Source organism: Crinia signifera, chromosome 12 (assembly GCF_055691185.1).
Source record: "Crinia signifera chromosome 12, ASM5569118v1, whole genome shotgun sequence".
Taxonomy (NCBI): Eukaryota; Metazoa; Chordata; class Amphibia; order Anura; family Myobatrachidae; genus Crinia; species Crinia signifera.
In genome coordinates this window covers 78,039,744-78,061,080 of record NC_139228.1, presented here as the reverse complement: position 1 = coordinate 78,061,080, position 21,337 = coordinate 78,039,744, and the positions used below count along the sequence as shown (strand labels likewise).

The window sequence follows — 21,337 nt, the reverse complement described above, 5'->3', positions numbered from 1 at the left end:
CTGGAGTCACCTTACCAAGGACTTAACCCCAAGGTCCAATACAATCTGGATCAGGTCCCAAGAAAACTCCAGCAGGTTAATGGACACCCGCCATACCAGTTTCAATTGATTGTGGGAGATTGCTACATCTATCCCAGGAGAGCGTATCTTGGAACAAGTGAGATACCCCCAACTGTATTCTTGCATATACCTTATGTCCCAGACTAGGCTGTACACCTTTTATGTGTAAATGGAAAATGCAATTGCTTTTTAATATTCATATATTATTTTAATATACTCTTTTTTAGTAAATAAAATATTTGTGATACCCAATTGGTCAATTAGAATTTTGTGTTAGCGCTCCACCACCCGTCTGTCTATATTTCCCCTTTTTCTCTGGGGGCTGACCTCCCCATGGTGTGAGCAGCTTGCCAAACTACCCACCCCAAAGCGCCTGTATATACCGCCCCACCTAGGTGGTACGGTGTATATACTTTGTTGCATCCCCTAAGGAATAATGAATACATTTTAAAGATCCAATAGATGTCTTGACTGTACTGTGTTTTATATCTGTTTCCTCCCCGTTTGGTAGTATTTACATGTTCAATCCCTGTTGGTTGTAGGCATTTAGGGTTCTCTTCATGATGTTCCGCATAGTGTCTAGATACACTATGTAAGAGGTTTTTATTTATAATATTTCTCTGGTGTGCTAAAAAACTGCTCCTCAGAGCTCTCGTGGTCCTACCCACATATTTTAGACCACAGCTGCAAGTAAGTAAGTATACCACATATTCGGTGTTGCAATTAATGAAAACTTTGATGGTTACCAATTTTGACTTATCTTCAACTGGGATAGTTTTAATTTTGTTCTGATTAAAGGTACAGGTTATACAGGAGTTCCTACCACATTTGTAGCCTCTTATTTTTTGTGTTAGCCACATAATTGATGAAATAGAATCATATGCTTCTATTATTACATCCCTTAGGGATTGCAGAGCTAACATGGTATTGAATGATTTATTCTTCTTAAAAATAAAAGTTGGATCCAATGGCAAAATCTCTCTCTCTGTGTAGTCTTGTTTGAGAATGTTGAAATTCTTTTGAACAATTTTCTTAACAGACATATATTGTGAATTAAAGGTAGAGATAAAGGCAAAGTTCTTATTATTTCGCGGGACTGAAGTTCTTTTAGAAGTACTCTTTAATAATGATCCCCTATCATACTCTTTAACCTCCTTTATTGCCCCCTCTATTAGATTTTTGGGATAACCCCGTGCTAGAAAGGACCATCCTAAACCTATAGCTTGTTCTTAAAAGGTCTGAATTTTAGAACAGTTTCGTCTTGGCCTTAACATTTGCCCTTTCTGTATATTATTAATCCGGGATGGAAGATGCACACTCGTATAGTGGGGATGCGCATCTGTATTCACCTTTTCCGAAAATTTGACATCTGAATTTGACCGTCCTCAATTTTTAAACTTATATCCAGAAAGTCAATTTATTCTGTGTTAAACTCGTGAGTAAATTTCAAATTAAATAAATTAGAGTTCACATATGTGACAAATGCTAGTGCTGTAGTGCTGTCCCCATCCCAAATTCTAAATAGATTGTCTATATAATGGCCATAGAGGACCAGATTCATGCCCCAGTCTCCACCACACATGAGGTGGTCTTCGACCTCCTCCATGTAGAGGCTGGCATAGCTGGGTGCTAATCTATTCCCCATGGCCGTCCCCATCACCTGTAGATAGTGTTTACTGGAAAACTGAAAATAATTGTGATTCAAAATAAATGAAAAGGAATCCAAAATAAATTTAATGTGATCCTCACTGAGATCCTAATCTCCAAATAATCTTTTTTTCAATTGCTTCAATACCCAATTGGTGTGTGATATTGGAATAAAGACTTTGAAAGTCCAATGTCAAGAATGCATAAAAGTTACACAGCTGGTCTGGTGGGGTTGTCTGTATTGTAATACATGGATTATGGATTTGGGTGCAAAAGAACTTAAGCAAACAATTGCATGCATAATTACATATTCCTAATGAATTAACACAATTCAACACACTCTGACATGTTTCATTACAATTGTGTGAATAATAGTTGATCAGTGGTCATTGCTAAAATTGGGAGCATTTGTCATATTTCCACGTTTTCGGTGTGTGGCCGCCGAATGCGCACTATTTGTGGGTGGTATGCTGTTTTGCTAATTATGGGGGGTGACCAGAAGCATATAAATAGCTGCTCAAAAACATGTTACATTTTCTGAAAAAGCCCTTTTGGAGGGCGAATCACTTTAGAAGCCTGGACCCAGCCACTTGATTTCCTTTTTTATTTAGCCCGAGATTGTTGGATTACTGCCACTCATCATTCCAAATGATTACAGCTATCCGTCCATACGGCTCTCTAGAATCCTGAGCAGCTCCAGCCGCAGCCTGCAGTCTTTTCTTTGGAGAATGCTGGGAGGAGGAGGATACACGGCAGGTGTGAGTGAGAGACACGCAGCCGCAAGTGTCTGACCGTCAGCTACCGGCAGCGGGGGTGAGAGTCTCGCTAGCCGTTTCCATCAAACAGTGGGACACTCCTTTTACTACCACCTCTTAGGACCAACACGGGTGAGAGTGTGTGCCAATTGAACACCATTACTTTTAACATCCAGTGTCAGACTGTCCTTTGGTGAGTGACTTAAACTCTATAAAGACTCCCTGTTTGTGAGTACTGTGGCCCGGCATCACTGCGGGTACAAGCCGGCAATTACATCTTGTATACGGATATATAAACTGTGTGGCAATCTACAGTCATTCTACTTAAAATATTGTGGCTATAATTAGTATTTGAAATAATCGTGCTGCTTTATATAAAAAGTCTATTTTATATATTTTATAAATAATTTTTCAGTGTGTATATATATAAACTGTATATTAATGTGATATATTTGTTAATTAATTGTTATAGGTGGCCACCTATTTTTTCTTCTACATTCAAAGAAATAAATTGCATGTTATTTAATTTATATTTAAAACAGTCTCCATTTTTTGAGTATGTACATTCCCTCATGGTGTAAGAAAAGAGAAAATACCTATAAGCGCAGTTTTCCTTTCCCTCTGGGAAATAGTATTTTCTGCTAATGTGTTGGAGGGAGGGAGACGCAATCTCAGAGACGGAGCTAATTGCAGCTAAGTTGGCCTCCATTACGGCCGATGTGCGCCAACGCGCAGAGAGGCAGAGGAGTGAGGAAGCTGAAGCCTCCACCTCCCAGTCATCCTAAAATATTTCAACATCAGCACCATTGGGCTCACAGCAGATGGCTTCTGAAGTGACAGGCCATGCCAGTACTGGATGTTCAGCCCCTACTGATCTTGGTAGCCAGGAGTTGGCAGGCAAGGTCAGGAACATGTAGAGACAGGTTTGCTCCTTTATGGAGCTGGGGGTATGTCTGCACTCTATATACAATTTTTAAATATGATCCACAGATCAGATCCCCACATTATATTTAATCGGTTTTGTGGGGGTGCAGTTCCCAAACAGTAATAGTTTACACAATAGGCAAGAAGAAAAAAGGACTGTTGTTTAGGGGATGCACTAGAACAAAAAAATTGTTTCCACATAAAATTTTACTTTTAATAGGTCATATCTTAAAATTACCATTTATATGACATGATGGGAAGCCGCAGTGAATTTTGTAGAGGTTAAAATCACACGTACAAACATATACACACACAGATGGTGTTCTTAGTGATAAAGAGTTTAAGGTGATCCTAAAAAGATCCTTAAGCTGAAAGATGTCAATTTATTCTTAATTGAGCAGGTCTATAATGTATGAAAAAATGTTTTTTATTATTGTGTAGATATCTCCAACAATAAAAATTCTTGTGCTTTGTGTACTCAAAGTGTGTCAATTATTGCTGGTACTTTTATTTGTCCTTGCTAGTACAATGGGGGATTGTGGGCACTTTTATGTACAAGGCCCGGGAATAGATTTGTGATTGTCCCCTGTGTTATGCCTAATTACCAGCAAATACAATATGGTCACCTGGGTTTGAAACCAGGTGATCTTAGTAGTTTTTAGTACAATTCACGTAATTGTCCGGTAAGTATTTAGATATAATAAAGATAGTTCCAGCTGTATATCAGTTTAAATACTTGATCAGCACAGATACTATCTATTATTTATAGAGCATAACACTAAATTGTTTCCTGATCAATATGTTATGTACAGGAACAATTAAGTGTATTAGTAGAGTGCTGAATGCTATGTTCAGATATTAACAATTGGGTACAGTCACCAACATTGGGGACCGGGTGGTCTTACTAATTCTGGCAATATTGCCTCTATTGTTGCCACCTCTCAATTGTCTATATGAGCAGATCTAGGGAGACCTTGCATAATACTGGTAGGAATATTTTACAGGCAAGGGTGCCCTCTGCTGTTCATATCTAGAACATGGTATAGGAGTCCTATATTCAGCATAACACACATGAGATAAATCTAAATAACTAAATACATTAAAGATTATTCCTGCTAATTGACATTTCAGTTAAGATCTAACCAACATATGTTTCACCGCATTTAAGCAGCTTTCTCAAGGCCAACCAGGGTGTCCTTTGCAGGAAATATTTATTGATATCAGGCCACCAATGGGATGTGTTATTTTTGGTCATGTGACATTGCAATGAAAGACGTCGAGACCCCTGAAGGTTCGAATTCTAGAACACGTGGGTACGATCCGTAATGCACAGAAGGATTCATTGAGATTCAAAACACTAACCACAGTAGCGAAACATTTCTTAAAATGCCATAATGGAGATCCCGCTGGTCTAAAAGCATTTGGTATCAAACACATCAAACTGGGAATAAGAGGAGGAGATTTAGACAAAAAACTCCTCCAATTTAAGACCAAAATGATTTTTCTCCTTGATAGCCTCTTTCCAAAAGGATTAAATGAGGCCAATAGCTATATTTCATTTTTGTGAATATCAGGCCACCTAGGAGAATTTTGCTTTGTATAACACCCAAGATGGGAATAACCTCGGAAATTCTCTTTCCCTCTCTTACCATCAGGTCACCTATGACCCAATCAGGATACAAATTATGTCAAGAAACCTTTTTAGCATGTTTCACTTACGGTCAATCCTGATAATATATATATATATTTAAAAAAACGACTCAACTCTGTTCTGTGTGTCAGCTATTAGTAACAAAGATAGTATTTTTACCGTTATCCTCTCCACTATTGTGATACTAAAAACCCTCTTTGAGATTTTCCCAGAAGACATAGGACCAATTATTACAGTCATGGTTGTGATACCAAGGCCATCCTTACTGGAGACCTTTAATATATAGGACTATATCAGTCACAATAAGCCCGATCTTGTTTTTGGCTAGCCTTTGACAGGAAAGATAGCACAATCTGACATCTAACTATATCACCAGGAACCAGCTCCATTACCATTAGAACCCACCCATTTCTTTTCTTTCAGGGGCATCCAAACCACCCTACCTCTAGGCGACTCATAATAACTAGAGCAATGAGAACAAGTTCAGATACTTACCTCTTAACTCTCACTGGAAAAAAGATACTTATGTCCCAAAGATAGGATGATCCCTGGAATTTTTCCCAAGTTGAACCCAAATTCAGATACTTACCTCCTAATTCTCACTGCGAAAAAAGATACTTACGTCCCAAAGATAAGATGATCACTGGAATTTTTTCCTGTTTATCTTCTGGTTCAAACCAATGAAGAAAAATAAAGAATAATACCTCTAGAATAAATTGATACCAATCAATACCCCCCCCCCCTTTCTTCAGAATCATGAATAATATAACCGAATCCAATCACTTCCCTTTCCACACTAGTTTACAGTTAGCACGTTTTTGTCACATCCAGAGGACAATGTTCCTCCTTCATTCCTCATCACAAGTTCTACACCATCACTTATCCTCACGTCATATCCAATATCTGGACCAACAATTTTTTCCAATATTGTCACATCAATCCACTCGATCTCAAAATTTATTCTGAACAAATCAATATCCTCAACATTAATTCATCACAATATTTCACACCAAATTATCTACATTCCCCAGCCCCAAATTAATTCACCACAACCATAATCACCACCATTCTGATCACCACAACACCAATGTTTTTCAATGTAGAGACCAATTATTTGAAGGTTAATGTATACCCAATATATCCCAATATTATGCACAAACATATAAATCCAGGCACATCCTACACAATATTAAAATACAATTTACCCTATTTAATCTTCCAATGGCCCAGTGAAACTTGAATATTTAATACCCATTAAGATAATAATACCTTCCCATAGCCCTTTTTAACAACAAGATTGATTAAAACTGAATATTTAGTGTACACTACCTCTTTATGAATACAATGAATATGCTGCCCTATCTCATCAAAATACATGTGATGAGAAGTCACTGTATGGACAATAGAGAATATGAATAACAAATAATAATTGTATACATTTAAAAACGTTTTATTGAATAGCATTCCATAATAAATGACAGACGCTGTGTATAACCCATAAATAAATATAGTCTTATCAAAAAAAAAAAAAACGCAATAAATAAAAGAGCAATTTGATGCTACATAACATATCCAATTATTTGGTATGCACAATACAGGGCTGGGATAGATATCCAAATACATTCACAATAGGGGTATGGATAATGAAGAATCAATATACATGATTAAAAACTTTTTAATAAAAAATAGTTTACAATAAATGACAGATGTCACTCACAATACATAAACAAAATACACCTGAAAGGAAAACCTGACCATAATAAATTAATGAGTATCTTTACCACATTTAAATTATGAAATTATTCAACATGCTCAATACAGGGCTGGGGTGGATATACTCTGAATTTCCGGGTGAGCCAAAGGAAGCCAATGATTGGTGTATCAACACCACCTGACATCAACAGACGAGAGGTCAAATGACCACTCACGTGACCAAACACGGACACCCATAGACGCAAGGATATGACACGGCGCCAGCTAATAATGATGCGCCGGTCACGTGACACATCACAGGGGGGAGAGCGCCGGTCACATGACGGGCCACAATGACGTCGGAAAGGACGGCGCTGGTCACATGACGCGCCGCAATGACGTCTGGGAGGACGGCGCCAATCACGTGATCAAACAGAGAGGATCATGGATACGATTTGCCGATCACGTGAAGCGCCGCCCTGCATCATGGGAGGGTGGGTCATGAATGAGTGACATACACCCTGAGCAATCAATGACGCTTTAGAGAACTTGGATCATCCCTAAAATACTAATGCAGACTAATGATAGGCTGCTAGGGATATCAATCAAGGGAATACAAGGGTCTGACATCATTGCAATGTCACATGACCAAAAATAACACATCCGATTGGTGGCCTGATATAAATAAATATTTCCTGCAAAGGACACCCTGGTTGGCCTTGAGAAAGCTGCTTAAATGCGGTGAAACATATGTTGGTTAGATCTTAACTGAAATGTCAATTAGCAGGAATAATCTTTAATGTATTTAGTTATTTAGATTTATCTCATGTGTATTATGCTGAATATAGGACTCCTATACCATGTTCTAGATATGAACAGCAGAGGGCACCCTTGCCTGTAAAATATTCCTACCAGTATTATGCAAGGTCTACCTAGATCTGCTCAAATAGACAATTGAGAGGTGGCAACAATAGAGGCAATATTGCCAGAATTAGTAAGACCACCCGGTCCCCAATGTTGGTGACTGTACCCAATTGTTAATATCTGAACATAGCATTCAGCACTCTACTAATACACCTAATTGTTCCTGTACATAACATATTGATCAGGAAACAATTTAGTGTTATGCTCTATAAATAATAGATAGTATCTGTGCTGATCAAGTATTTAAACTGATATACAGCTGGAACTATCTTTATTATATCTAAATACTTACCGGACAATTACGTGAATTGTACTAAAAACTACTAAGATCACCTGGTTTCAAACCCAGGTGACCATATTGTATTTGCTGGTAATTAGGCATAACACAGGGGACAATCACAAATCTATTCCCGGGCCTTGTACGTAAAAGTGCCCACAATCCCCCATTGTACTAGCAAGGACAAATAAAAGTACCAGCAATAATTGACACACTTTGAGTACACAAAGCACAAGAATTTTTATTGTTGGAGATATCTACACAATAATAAAAAACATTTTTTCTTACATTAAAGACCTGCTCAATTAAGAATAAATTGACATCTTTCAGCTTAAGGATCTTTTTAGGATCACCCTTTCCTTAAACTCTTTATCACTAAGAACACCATCTGTGTGTGTATATGTTTGTACGTGTGATTTTAACCTCTACAAAATTCACTGCGGCTTCCCATCATGTCATATAAATGGGAATTTTAAGATATGACCTATTAAAAGTTAAATTTTATGTGGAAACAATTTTTTTGTTCTAGTGCGTCCCCTAAACAACAGTCCTTTTTTCTTCTTGCCTATAAGGTCAGGAACATACCATTTGCAATGGAGGAACTTCAAATCTTGGTACCCAAAGCACGGGGGGGAGTGGATTGAGTTTGGGCCAAAGAAGATGGGTCCTACAGTCAAGGAGAAAATTTGGACTAACATCACTGAGGAAATCAATAAGGTGTCCCCACAGAACATCGGCCCACAAAGCTAGGCGGGAGGGCCCAAAAAGGGCGCAAAGAGTGAGGTGGTGGCAACTCTCTATTGATTTCTTCCGTGATGTTATTTTAAATTTTCTTCTTGTTCTGTGCTCCCATTTTTTTGGGCACAAACTCAATCTGGGCCCGTGCTGAAGGTTCCAAGATTTGAAGGACCTTCATTGTGAATAGAATTTCCTGATTTTGCTTTGCTAACCATGGCTGCGAGCTGGTCATTCAGTATAGTGTTCAGTCCAATGTGTTATCAGCAGTTTTGATAATCAATGTAATAATGTGTGTCTAGTAAGAAAATGTGTGAGCTTTGTAGGGTAATGAAATAATTTGGTTCATTTTAGATGGTATCCTCTCTCTATATAATAACCCCTCAGCCTCCGTCTTACTAAATGGCCTAGTCTCTGAACCCTTCCTAATAAAAAATGGCACCCGTCAGGGCTGCTCCCTGTCACCTTTACTATTCGCCCTAATCATGGAACCACTTGCCGCCAGAATCCGGCTTAACTCTAACATATCGGGAATCACAACAGGCCACACAGAACACAAAATAGCTATATATGCTGATGATGTTATACTGACTCTAACTAAACCCCTCCACTCTCTCTCCGCCTTATTCACAGAAATTCAATTATATAGCCGATTTTCCCATTACAAAATAAATACTACTAAATCCGAAGCCCTTGACATAAACATAGACCCCTCAGACTTAACTCTTCTCAGAGATACGTTCCAATTCCGCTGGCAAAGCAATAAGATTAAATATCTAGGCATACAGTATATCTGACTAAAGGCTATACAGATCTATTTTCTGCAAACTTCCCCAGACTCTTAGCTTCCATTTAATCAGACCTCTCCTCCTGGAATAATCAATTTATCTCTTGGCTCGGACATATGGCAGCTGTAAAGATGACGATTCTCCCAAGCCTACTATACCTATGGCAGACTTTACCCATATCTGTCCCCACTAAAATATTAAAGCAGCTCCAGGGAGACGTAAATAACTTTATATGGGCTGGGAAGAAGCCTAGAGTCAGATTTCGCCTACTTCAAAAACATCAATCCACGGAGGGTCTTGGACTCCCAGACTTTACTAAATACTATCGCGCTGCCCATCTCGCTCCATGCATCCGCTGGCATGCCCCGACATCACAGAGAATATGGACATCTATTGAATCCAATATTATAGCATTCTTTTCCTTATATACTCTTTTACGGATCCCCCTCTTCAGATCGCCCCACTACCTCCACGCTTCTCCCAACCACCCGCCACACCTTAAGTATATGGGATCTCAGTGTTAAGTCCTATAATCTATGCTTCCGGCACCCCCTAATGATACCGATATGGAATAATCCCATCTTTTTGCCCGGCATGGATCACAAATCCTTCCTACCATGGTCCCGACACAATATTCTCTTCCCACTAGACATTGCTCCCTTATCATCCTTTCCGGACTTTGCCTCATTACAATCTAGATTTTCCCTTCCAAAACATGACTTCATGCTATCTACCCCACATCTTCTGATCTCTGCTGGAGGCAATGTGGCCAAAGAGGAGCTTTCTTGCATGTTTGGTGGTCTTGCCTAATAATTTTTCTGGAAGGAGATACACAATCTGATTAATTCAATCACAAATGTTCAATTGCCCCCATCTCCTTTCTATTCTCTACTGCTCAGACTGCTACCACATGTCTCACCCACAACTCAAAAATTGATAAACCACATCCTTGACACGGCCAAATGCCTTTTGGCTGCTAATTGGAAATCTCCCTCACCCCCCTCCATAACCGCTGCGATTAATACTGTATGGACCACATATATAATTGAAAAATTACCTCCATTCTACATGACACTCCTTCTAAATTCATTGAGACCTGGTTGCCTTGGACCACCCATTTCCACGCCGAGGCCCCGTTGACTACCATGTAATGAAACCATTCTGATAACCATCGACAACTCCACTACCTCTAACTCTACATCAACCTATTTATACAGAAATGGCTTCCCCTGTCGCACACCGCGCTCACCACTTATATCAATTATATATCCTTAATTTATCTGTAGCTTGATCCGGTTCAGATTTGGGACTTCTTTTCTATTTTTTCTTATTTTCTATTTTCTTTTTCTCCAAAAAAGGAAGTATGAAAGAGAAAAAAAAAATAGAATATGGTATAGTACGTTTTCACAGGGTCATTAAATGGTTATGACCACCACCTTAGATAGAAGTGGGTTTTTTATTAGTTCAAAAGGGTAACGTACCCTACTCACACCAAACAAAGGATGTGCTCCTCACATAAAGGTTTCTTTTATCCGTAAAAAAGACCACAATTTGCTTCAAAACAACAGGTGGCCTCTCCTGTTGATATTTCTTTCACAGAAAGTGGATATACCTTCACCCAGTGTATCTTAAAGAGATATGAAGGGGGACGTACCCCACTTACACAACACAGCATATTTTCAATCCTTTCTCGGTTTCTTTATAGGAGTGCCTTCCTGCCAATTTCAGCTTTTTCTTTGTTATATCAAGGTGTATATAAATACCAAAAGAAAAGAGTAAAAAAAACGTACTTTAAACGTATAACAATTTTTTATTTCTCTAAAAGACACAATTAAAAATATAGGGCATAGTGGACCACAGCAACTGCACAATGAACATGGAAAGAACACTTAACTTTGTTCAGTTATAAACTCAACACTTTCTTAATAAAGTATGAAGAGAAAGGGGTGATCAGTGAAAAAGAAAGAAAATACATTTCGATCCAAAAACCAGCAATTCCGGTGATATACACCCTACCGAAGATTCATAAAGACCAGCATAAACCCCCAGGTAGGCCCATCGTGGCAGGTACAGAATCTATTACATCAAACCTGTCACATTATATTGATTTTATCTTACAACCTGTTGTAAAGAAAACCCGTTCATACACAAGGGATTCAGTATACGTGATGAAAAAATTAAAAACTGTTTTGTGGGAGCCGGAGTATATACTGGTTACAGCGGATGTTACTTCGCTGTACACAATTATTAATCATCAACAAGGAGTGGCAGCCACATCATACCATTCTCAGTAAAGAAAATATGGAGACCAACAAGTTGAATTTTGTACTTGAAGGGATCGAGTTGATATTGAGAAATAACTTATTTTGGTTCGAGGATACCTTTTTTCTGCAAATAGAGGGAACAGCAATGGGCATCAGGTTCGCCCCAAGTTATGCGAACTTATTCATGTCCCAATGGGAAGAGTCATCGGTATACGAGGGGCATGAATTTGGGGCGAACCTGGTGCTATGGACAAGATATATCGATGATATATTGTTTGTATGGAAAGGAAAGGAAACCCTCTTGGAATCTTTCTGCACACATTTAAATAACAACGACCAGAATATTGTACTCACATTGCAAAAAAACAAACAAGCAGTGAATTTTTGGGATTTAAATATTTTCATTGATGATGGTAAGATTTGTACGAAAACATACTGCAAACCCACCGATTGTAACTTTTATATACAAGCTGATAGCAACCATCACCCAAATTGGCTTAAGTCAATTCCTTCTGGCCAATTCCATCGAGCTCATAGGAACTGCACCAGAATCGAGGATTATAAAGAACAGGGAGCCATCCTCACTAAACAATTCGTGGGGAAGGGATATAGCAGGAAAGTTATAGAAAAAACCTGTAATCAATTTAAAGAGAAGAATCGGGAGGAGCTATTGAAAATCGATCCATCAGCACCAGACGTAAAAGAGGATATTGGAATACCGATCATTACACAATTTAATGGACAGCACCATGATATAGAGAAAATCATAAAAAGACATTGGAATGTGTTGTTAAAAGATCCTATTATGAAAAAGTACTTAAAACCTGAACCAAAATTTGTGTACAGAAAAGCTAGAAATGTGCGGAATATAGTGGTAAAAAGCACAATAAATAAACAAACAAAAAAAGAAGTGAAATCAACTAGCTTCTACAGATGCGGTTCATGTTTAATGTGCAGGAACTGTAAGAGTAAGAACACGGTTATAAAGGAATTTGTATCAACACAAAAAGGTACTACCCACCAAATAAAGGATTTCATTACATGTGACAGTAAAAATGTTATCTACCTCCTGACCTGTTCCTGTTCAAAACAATATATAGGAAAGACAAGCAGAAAACTAAAGGAACGTATGGGTGAACATCTTCGGAATATCCGAAAAGGAATTCTGTCTAATAATGTATCTGCTCATTTCAAAGATCAGCATGACTGTAGGACTGACCAACTAATATCTTTTTGCGGCATCAGAAAAATAGTAGGGAGCTGGAGAAAAGATATCTTAGAAGAGTCTCTGGCCAAAACAGAAATGCGTTCTTTCTTTAATCTGGGTACATTGCACCCAGATGGATTGAATATGGACTTTGAAACTAAGTGGTTCCTATGAACATTTCTCTCGATATATCCCGTCTCTTCTTCTTATACATTCTTTAATTCCTTAATTTCATTTATATTTTTTTCATATATATTTATTATGTATTTTATCATAATGATTGTACTATGTGATCCTTTTTAGTGTAATTGATTCATTAAGTTTTATACATTATTATTAGAAAGTTTTTATAAAACATTGAATGCGCTGTAAATATATGTATATCTATATGTGTCCATCTATACTTCCGTGATGCGTTCCACGGCCCTATACCTAGACATGTCCATCTACACTTCCGTCATGCATTCCACGGCCCTACGGATATAGCAGAGCGGGCACTTCCTCCCCCACTAATCCATGCGTTCCACCTATTCGAGGAGGAAACGTCGCATATCAGTCCGTGACCGCTGACGTCATTATGCGTGTCACGGCTGAACTTCCGGGAACGCGTGCATTCCACTTGGTTTTTAAACGAGATAACTGGACCCCGCTGTAGGAAATTGTTTACATTATATATACCACTAAAGTGTGGTTTTATTATACCAGCTATGAGGTACATAAGTCTTTTTATAGCGTTTTTATACACTTCCGGTTTCGAACCCTAAGCCCTCCCACAGGAAGGGGAGGAATATCACTGAGGGTATAAATACCCATGCTGTAGACCCAGACTCTCACATCCCAAGGAAGACCTGTCAAGGTTGAAACGCGTTGGTGGAGAGTTTGGGGCTAATTCAGAGACCTACACTACTGCACGTGCAGTTAAGTGTTCTTTCCATCTTCATTGTGCGGTTGCTGTAGTCCACTATGCCCTAAATTTTTAATTGTGTCTTTTAGAGAAATAAAAAATTGTTATACGTTTAAAGTACGGTCTTTACTCTTTTCTTTTGGTATATATATGCACCTTGATATAACAAAGAAAAAGCTGAAATTGGGAGGAAGGCACTCCTATAAAGAAACCAAGATAGGATTGAAAATACGCTGTGTTGTGTAAGTGGGGTACGTCCCCCTTCATATCTCTTTAAGATACACTGGGTGAAGGTATATCCACTTTCTGTGAAAGAAATATCAACAGGAGAGGCCACCTGTCGTTTTGAAGCAAATTGTGGTCTTTTTTACGGATAAAAGAAACCTTTATGTGAGGAGCACATCCTTTGTTTGGTGTGAGTAGGGTACGCTACCCTTTTGAACTCATAAAAAAACCACTTCTATCTAAGGTGGTGGTCATAACCATTTAATGACCCTGTGAAAACGTACTATACCATATTCTATTTTTTTTTTCTCTTTCATACTTCCTTTTTCGGAGAAAAAGTAAATAAGAAAAAATAGAAAAGAAGTCCCACATCTGAACCGGATCAAGCTACAGATAAATTAAGGATATATAATTGATATAGGTTGTGAGCGCGGTGTGTGACAGGGGAAGCCATTTCTGTATAAATTGTTTGTATTGAGGGTGGGTGACCTTCTTTCCCCTGTACCTATCGCTGCTCTTTGTGCGCCAATAGGATACTGTATCCCTTTTTACTGTCTACATCAACCTACCTACATACATATTTCTCCTTTCTTTCCCCTCACCCTAACCTTCCCCTTCCATTCTCACTGTTATCCTCCCATCCCTTTAAATAGACCCTCACCTTCTTGTTTAATATACTTTACTTATACGTCAAGTTAAATGTTCTATTTTCATAGATTATTTTTATAGTCACTCTTGATGACTAATAATAACCCTGTTTCTACCGTTTATTCATGAACAATGTTAAGTATATGTCTTCTCATTATTAATAGCAAAGCATTGTTTCCTTCTGTTTTGAATTCATGCTAACGACTAATGTAAACCAAATAAACAAATTTTCTAAAAAAAAAAAAAAGAAATTATTTGGTTCAAAATTGTTAGAGGAGTAAACATGTGTAAAATGGAAACAAACACCAGTGATGGATGTCAACATTGAGTGGCATAATTCAATAATGTCCTGGACTCCCAAAAACATGTAAATGTATTGGCAGTCACATGTTCACAAATATAACACTGGTATCTAAACACATGAGAACATAGATGTGTGTAATGTGAGCACAACATCATGGTTGTGTTTGCATCCAAGTATGAGAGTTGACACATGTGTACTATTGGGCCAACATGACGGGGGGCACTTGTGTGTTAAGGTAGCACATTTTGTGATGGTACATAAGAGTACAGTAGTTAAGAATACTGCTGCAAATGTGGTTTAAAACAATGAAATATATAATAGATATGAAGCATGAAAGGTCCAAATGTGTAAACAGAAAAATCGTGCTTCCGGTGTGCCTGTGATGTGGTTAGTTAATTGTATTGTGCATGGGTGAGTATTGTGTGCAGGTGCTTGTATTTTAGCTATTGTGCATGTTGATTGGGGCTGTGAATGTTGGTCCACTAAACTGTTGCCCTGCGAGGCGTGAAACTCACACAGTGCTGCAAAGCCCCACCAAGCATTTGTAGTCACCACCCTTGTATATGCCCCAGTTTGCGCCCAGTTTTGCCCACTTTTGAGGCCGTGCCCATCCATAAGCCCACATATCGCCTACTTTGCTAGTGCTCGTTTGCATGTCATGTGCAACTAACCTGCGTATGCACATTGCAGACGGTACGCATGCGTACTAAGCAAACACACGCACTTGGTGTCAACCAGAATAAGGCCCTTAGTCTGATACCTTGTGATTGCCTCTGTGTTTGTGCATGTTTGAGAGAGAAAGAGATGTAGTTTCATTCGCTGCCAAGAGTTGGCAGTGTTTTGGAGACAAACTAATTGACACTAGACATATTTATTTATTAAGTTTCTTATATAGCGCATACATATTCTGCAGCGCTTTACAGAGTATCGTTGAACATTCACATCAGTCCCTGCCCCAGTGGAGCTTACAATCTATATTCCCTACCACATGTGCCCGTGCACACAGACATTCTGGGGTTAATTTTGTTGGGAGCCAATAAGCCTACCAGTATATTTTTGGATTGTGGGAGGAAAGTACCCAGAGGAAACCCACGCAAGTACAGGGAGAATATACAAACTCCGCACAGTTAGAGCCATGGTGGGAATCGAACCCATGACCTCAGCACTGTGAGGTAGTAATGCTAACCATTACACCATCCGTACTGCCCCATATACAGTATAGATGATTTGGGTGTTTCTCTTTATGAATGCATCATAACTTTGAGATTCTGGATGATACAAATTATTAAATATTGTGTGCACTACGCTATGAAATAAGCAGCTCAATAATAAACAACATATAAATAGGGAAAAGAAATGAGCGATATGATTATATGTAAGATAAAATAGTAATAAAGCCAAGAATAGGAAGAAAGGGGAGAAAAGGAAAAAGCACTCTTAATAGAGTGTTTGAAATTGTCCGTGGGCTGGACGGAGAGAGAAGATTCTGCTATAATATCAAGTGCCACAGCAAATCTCCTGTCTCACCCCAGAGTCCCGCACACTAGAAGTAGGGTGGCACTCCTCTACTATCCCCTTACCTGCCCAACTCGCTAACCCAAGCCGCTGCAACTGAGTGACGTCACCTTGGAGAAGACGCCGGCCGGACGGAGAGAGAAGATTCGGCTATAACATCAAATGCCGCAGCAAATCTCCTGTCTCACCCCGGAGTCCCGCATGTCAGAGGTAGGGTCAGTACAGCCCATGGACAATTTGATACAATTTATAGTTTGAAATGTTTACACTCAATAAAAAAAAATGCTGATGCATTTCGGGATAAATATCAAACTAAAACAAACTAAAACAATTCAATAATCTTTTTCCTTAGAAGTTCCCTTATTTCTCGATTCCGTAGGCTATAAATGATTGGATTACACATTGGTGTTAGCACAGAGTAAATCACAGCCATCACCCGATCATAGTTCACAGAGCTCTGTTTGGTCAGTCTAACATACATAAAGCCCACACTACCAAAAAAAAGTACGACCACAGTGAGATGAGCTCCACATGTGGAAAAAGCCCTTTTCCTGCCCTCGGTAGTTCTTATTTGTAAAACAACAGCAATTATTTTGGTATAGGACAGGATGATGCAGGTGAAGGCAAGGAATAGAAGGAATGAGTTGATGGCAAAATCCACTGTGACATTGAGTGAAGTATCAGTACATGCCAGCTTTATCAGTGGAATGAAGTCACAGAAGATATGCTCAACTTTGTTTGAACCGCAGAAGGAAAGACGAGACAGCAAAACAATTTGGGTTAGGGGTCCAAGAAATCCTATGACCCAACAACAAGCCACCAGCTGAAAACAACTTAGAACAGTCATTATGGATGGGTACCTTAGTGGATTACATATGGCCAGGTAGCGGTCAAAGGCCATTGCTGTTAGAAGAAAGGTTTCGGTGATACCTAAACAATGAAGAAAATAGATTTGCAGCAAACAGCCAATATAGGAGATCAGCTTCTCATTTAGCAAGTTAGTCAGCATTTTGGGAATAGTAACAGCTGTGTACCATATCTCCAGGAAGGAAAGTATAGCAACAAAAAGGTAGAGAGGAACATGGAGCTGATGATGAGTGCAGATAAGAGTAATTATTGTAAGATTACCACTAAGTGTAAAGATGTAGATTATACTCAGAAGGACAAACAATAGACCTTGAGCACCATAGAAATCAGGAAAGCCTATGATGATGAATTGTGTGACAATGGAGTGGTTTGAAAAGGACATACTTCTGGTATTTGTAGGTCAAGTTTAAAAGATTATTTCTGAAAATAGACAAAGTAAGGGAATAGCAAAGAAAATGTTAAATGTCAAGTTAATTGATGATCGTGTTTCAGTAATGAAGTCTTGCTCCACGTCTCTTTGGTGTTTGGTGAGGAAGACCTGAAGGTTGAAACGCGTTGGTGGCTGTGGATGGGACTTGGTAACCGGCTTGGAACCCATACTGGGTTTTGAAATTAAAAATGAGGTTATGCACAAGTTTTACATCCACCTTTGGCTTGCTGACTAGCACGCCTTAGTTGTAAGGATCCATATGGTACTAAGCAAATCTATATGAGTGTACAGTATATTTTGGTTATGTATTTGACTGTTAAGAAAGAGAGGAAAACATTGGTAATCATCTGTATTTCTCACCTCCTGCTCATGCTGCTTAACCTGGCTTGGAAGAGGCCAGAGAAGGGTACGGAAGACTAAAACATATAGTTAAACTTTGAGCTTTTATTTATAATATATGTAAACATATTTGCACTATGATCGGTGCTTAAGTTTTTGATGTACCCAGGGCCACAGGAGCATCCAGTGGGAGGAAACTTTTCAGAAGAACACCAACAATAAGTGGATCAAGATTTATTATTAATAAACTATTCATGTGTCTTTGCATTCCAATAGGGAGCACATGTTCCTCTCATATTTATTGCTATAGCTGTATTATCAGGTGGTGATTACTGATGGTACACAGTTACGTCAGATTGAAGCAGAGGGATTTGTACCATTACATTTTCATTTGTTCCCCTTAAAGTGTCTACTGTCAATGAGGCCAAAAATCGGTGTCTAAAAGAGAGCGCTCAACTTCATTGTTTTTAAATTGTAATTCTATGGGGGAAATTTACTAAGATGGGAGTTCTATAGAATATAGGATGTTGATACACAACACAATTCTTTTAAAGTTTAAGATCCATAAAGGAAAAAAGAGGTTCCCCTCCATGTAAGATATTTTTTAGGTATCCAAGACTGTAGATAATCATCTCCTGTGGGCTATGGTTCACTAGATGCTCCTATTAAAGCTTACATCTGAAAAAGAGATCAAGGTTTTTTATGAAGTGTAAATCCATCAACAACAAGGGTCTCCTTTTGCCAAGAATAACAAGAACAAATGCTCACATGTATGCCTACAGATATAGGGCGGTATTTAATGAGCCTGATTCGCCATGTTTTTATGGCGATTTTGTGCTGTAAGGTGAATTTCTGACTAAAACGGTGAATCACCCTAATCAATGACCAGATGGCGAATACATTTGAAGGTTTTTTTCGCCATGATTCACCGAGTAGCAATCTCTATCTTTTTATGGTGAAGTGGAATGTGAACTTTTAAAATAAAGTGTTTTGTTTTTTACATTTGGTGTAAAAAAATCAGGAATTTTATTCTGAGGAGGGGCATGCTATTTTTATTCATGTGCTGTAAGCACATGAATATATATTTAATTAAAAAAAAATATATATATATATATATTTTTTTTTTACACAGCAGCCAGCAGGGGGCGCCGGAGCCGAGCCGCTCATTAGATATTCATATATTCACTGCACCTGATCGTTACATATGCACGATCGGGTGTAGTGAATATACCCGGTCCCCTGCTGGCTCCCCCGGGGGGCAGCCTGTGCTGCCTGGCACCCGGGGAGCCCACCTCCCCCCCACATACGCTCTGGGGCAGGCAGAGAGACTTCCATCTCCCTGCCTGCCACCGTCCTCAGGCTCCCTGCGGCGTTCGCCGCAGGAGCTCATATTCGCCGGTCAGGGGCAGCGAGCCCCTGACACGTTGAATACCGGAGCCGGCGAGGCTCCGGAACGTGGCGAATGGGCAGCAAATCCTAAACAGGATTCGCTGCACCTCGCCGGTATTCACATTGAATACCGCCCATAAAATATGTGATCCCCACAGAGTGGATTCTCTAGTCTTCTTACTGATATTATAATAACCTCTCAACCAGCCCGTACAAAATCCATATAATTGTTGAAATGTAAAAAGTAAACCTCTATAAGGAATACCTATAATTCACAAGCTGTATTCATAAACTGGGTAAACACTACATGATATTGGTGGTGACACGGAGACGGTGGGGTGCCAAGATTAGCAAGTGCATACAACCTTGCCAATGCCGGATGCGACAAACAATGGTGGGGGAGGGAGAAGAAGCCCTTGTTAACAATGTCCTCAGGACTATAGAGATCATCATTAATGAGCATGCATCATTAACAATACGGAGTGTACACACTAGACGATATTACTCAGAAGAAACAAAGTAAGCATAATCCTTTAAAATATTGCTTATTGTGTATGGGGGCTTAATAACAACCACTAAGATACAGGCATCAGTGGTGTATTGTTATGGGTCCCCAGAGTTCAGGAAAACAGCAGAAAGGTCTTTCTCACCTTGGTTTTGCCTTGTAAATGATTGCTGCTTTAAAAAATGTCAGAGATTGCCCGGCATCCCAAATCCCTGCAAACTTACACCCTATTACATATCTTATCATTCTCATTTTAGCGATTTAAAAACAATTATAATAAATTACATTATTACCCTATATATACTTGAGTATAAGTAGACTTTTTCAGCACATTTTTATGCTGAAAAAGTCCCTCTTGGCTTATACTCGAGTGAGGGGCGGCAGGGGGACCCAGTGTGGCCAGTAGCGCCCGGCCTGGGGGAGACAGTGAGCAGCGGAGAGAGGTAGCAGTGGTGCCTTGCCAGTTGGGGAGAGAGCAGTGGTGCCTGGCTGCGGAGAGGGAGAAGTGGCGTCTGGCCGCCGGGGTGAGAGGGAGCAGTGGTGCCTGGCCAGCCGGGGAGAGAGGGAGCAGTGGCCAGGAGTACCTGCAGACCCAGCACTCCGATGTTACCACGTGCCATGTGCCGGTAAGCAGGCCAGGGTCTCAGGGCTGGGTTGCCAGGAGTGAGCGTTCAGGCTGGTGTGCCTGTGCTCAGAGACCTCTGACTGGGTCGGTAATGTGCAGACCTTCTACTGGAGTGCAGGCAGTGTCCTGTGTTCAGAGAATGGTAGGACCTGCTGGTATCCTTAGTGCGCCAGCCTGTAATTTGGAATGGTAACAACAGTCCAAAGTGCTGGTAGTGATACAATGAGTTATTTTGTAATGATATCCAATATCTGACCATTACCTTTATTCAATTTAAAAAATCATGCACCGTTTTTCCCTGCTTTCTTGATGTACTAAGCCATACCTCATTATTTTTTGAATGAATGTGTTCTAGTCGCAGTGCTTCAACACCACCTTTTTCTTTTTGGGAAGAAGATTGGTATCTACTGTATTTTATTTTTTCATTTTCCCAGTAGCTGCTGGATGTCCCACCCTAGGCTTATACTCGAGTCAATAAGTTTTCCCAGTTTTTTGTATATACGGTACATTTAATTTTACATTAGAGTTAAACAGAGTTAAACCTTACAATTGTACAAATTTTATTATACTAGGGAGGAGTGAAAAAATTTAAATTGAGAAATTCAAAATCGGCTAGTGTGGAAAAGTTGTGGCTTGACCTGAATAAGAAACATGCAAAAGCA

General features: G+C 39.3%; 1 protein-coding gene across 1 annotated transcript; it reads right to left on the bottom strand.

The window, feature by feature from the left end:
* Positions 1-16,842: 16,842 nt before the first annotated feature.
* LOC146049828 (olfactory receptor 6N2-like) lies at positions 16,843-17,769 on the bottom strand. Its single transcript, XM_083166470.1, has one exon. The coding sequence runs from the start codon at positions 17,767-17,769 to the stop codon at positions 16,843-16,845; it is 927 nt and encodes a 308-aa protein (XP_083022596.1).
* Between the last annotated feature and the right edge of the window lie 3,568 nt (positions 17,770-21,337).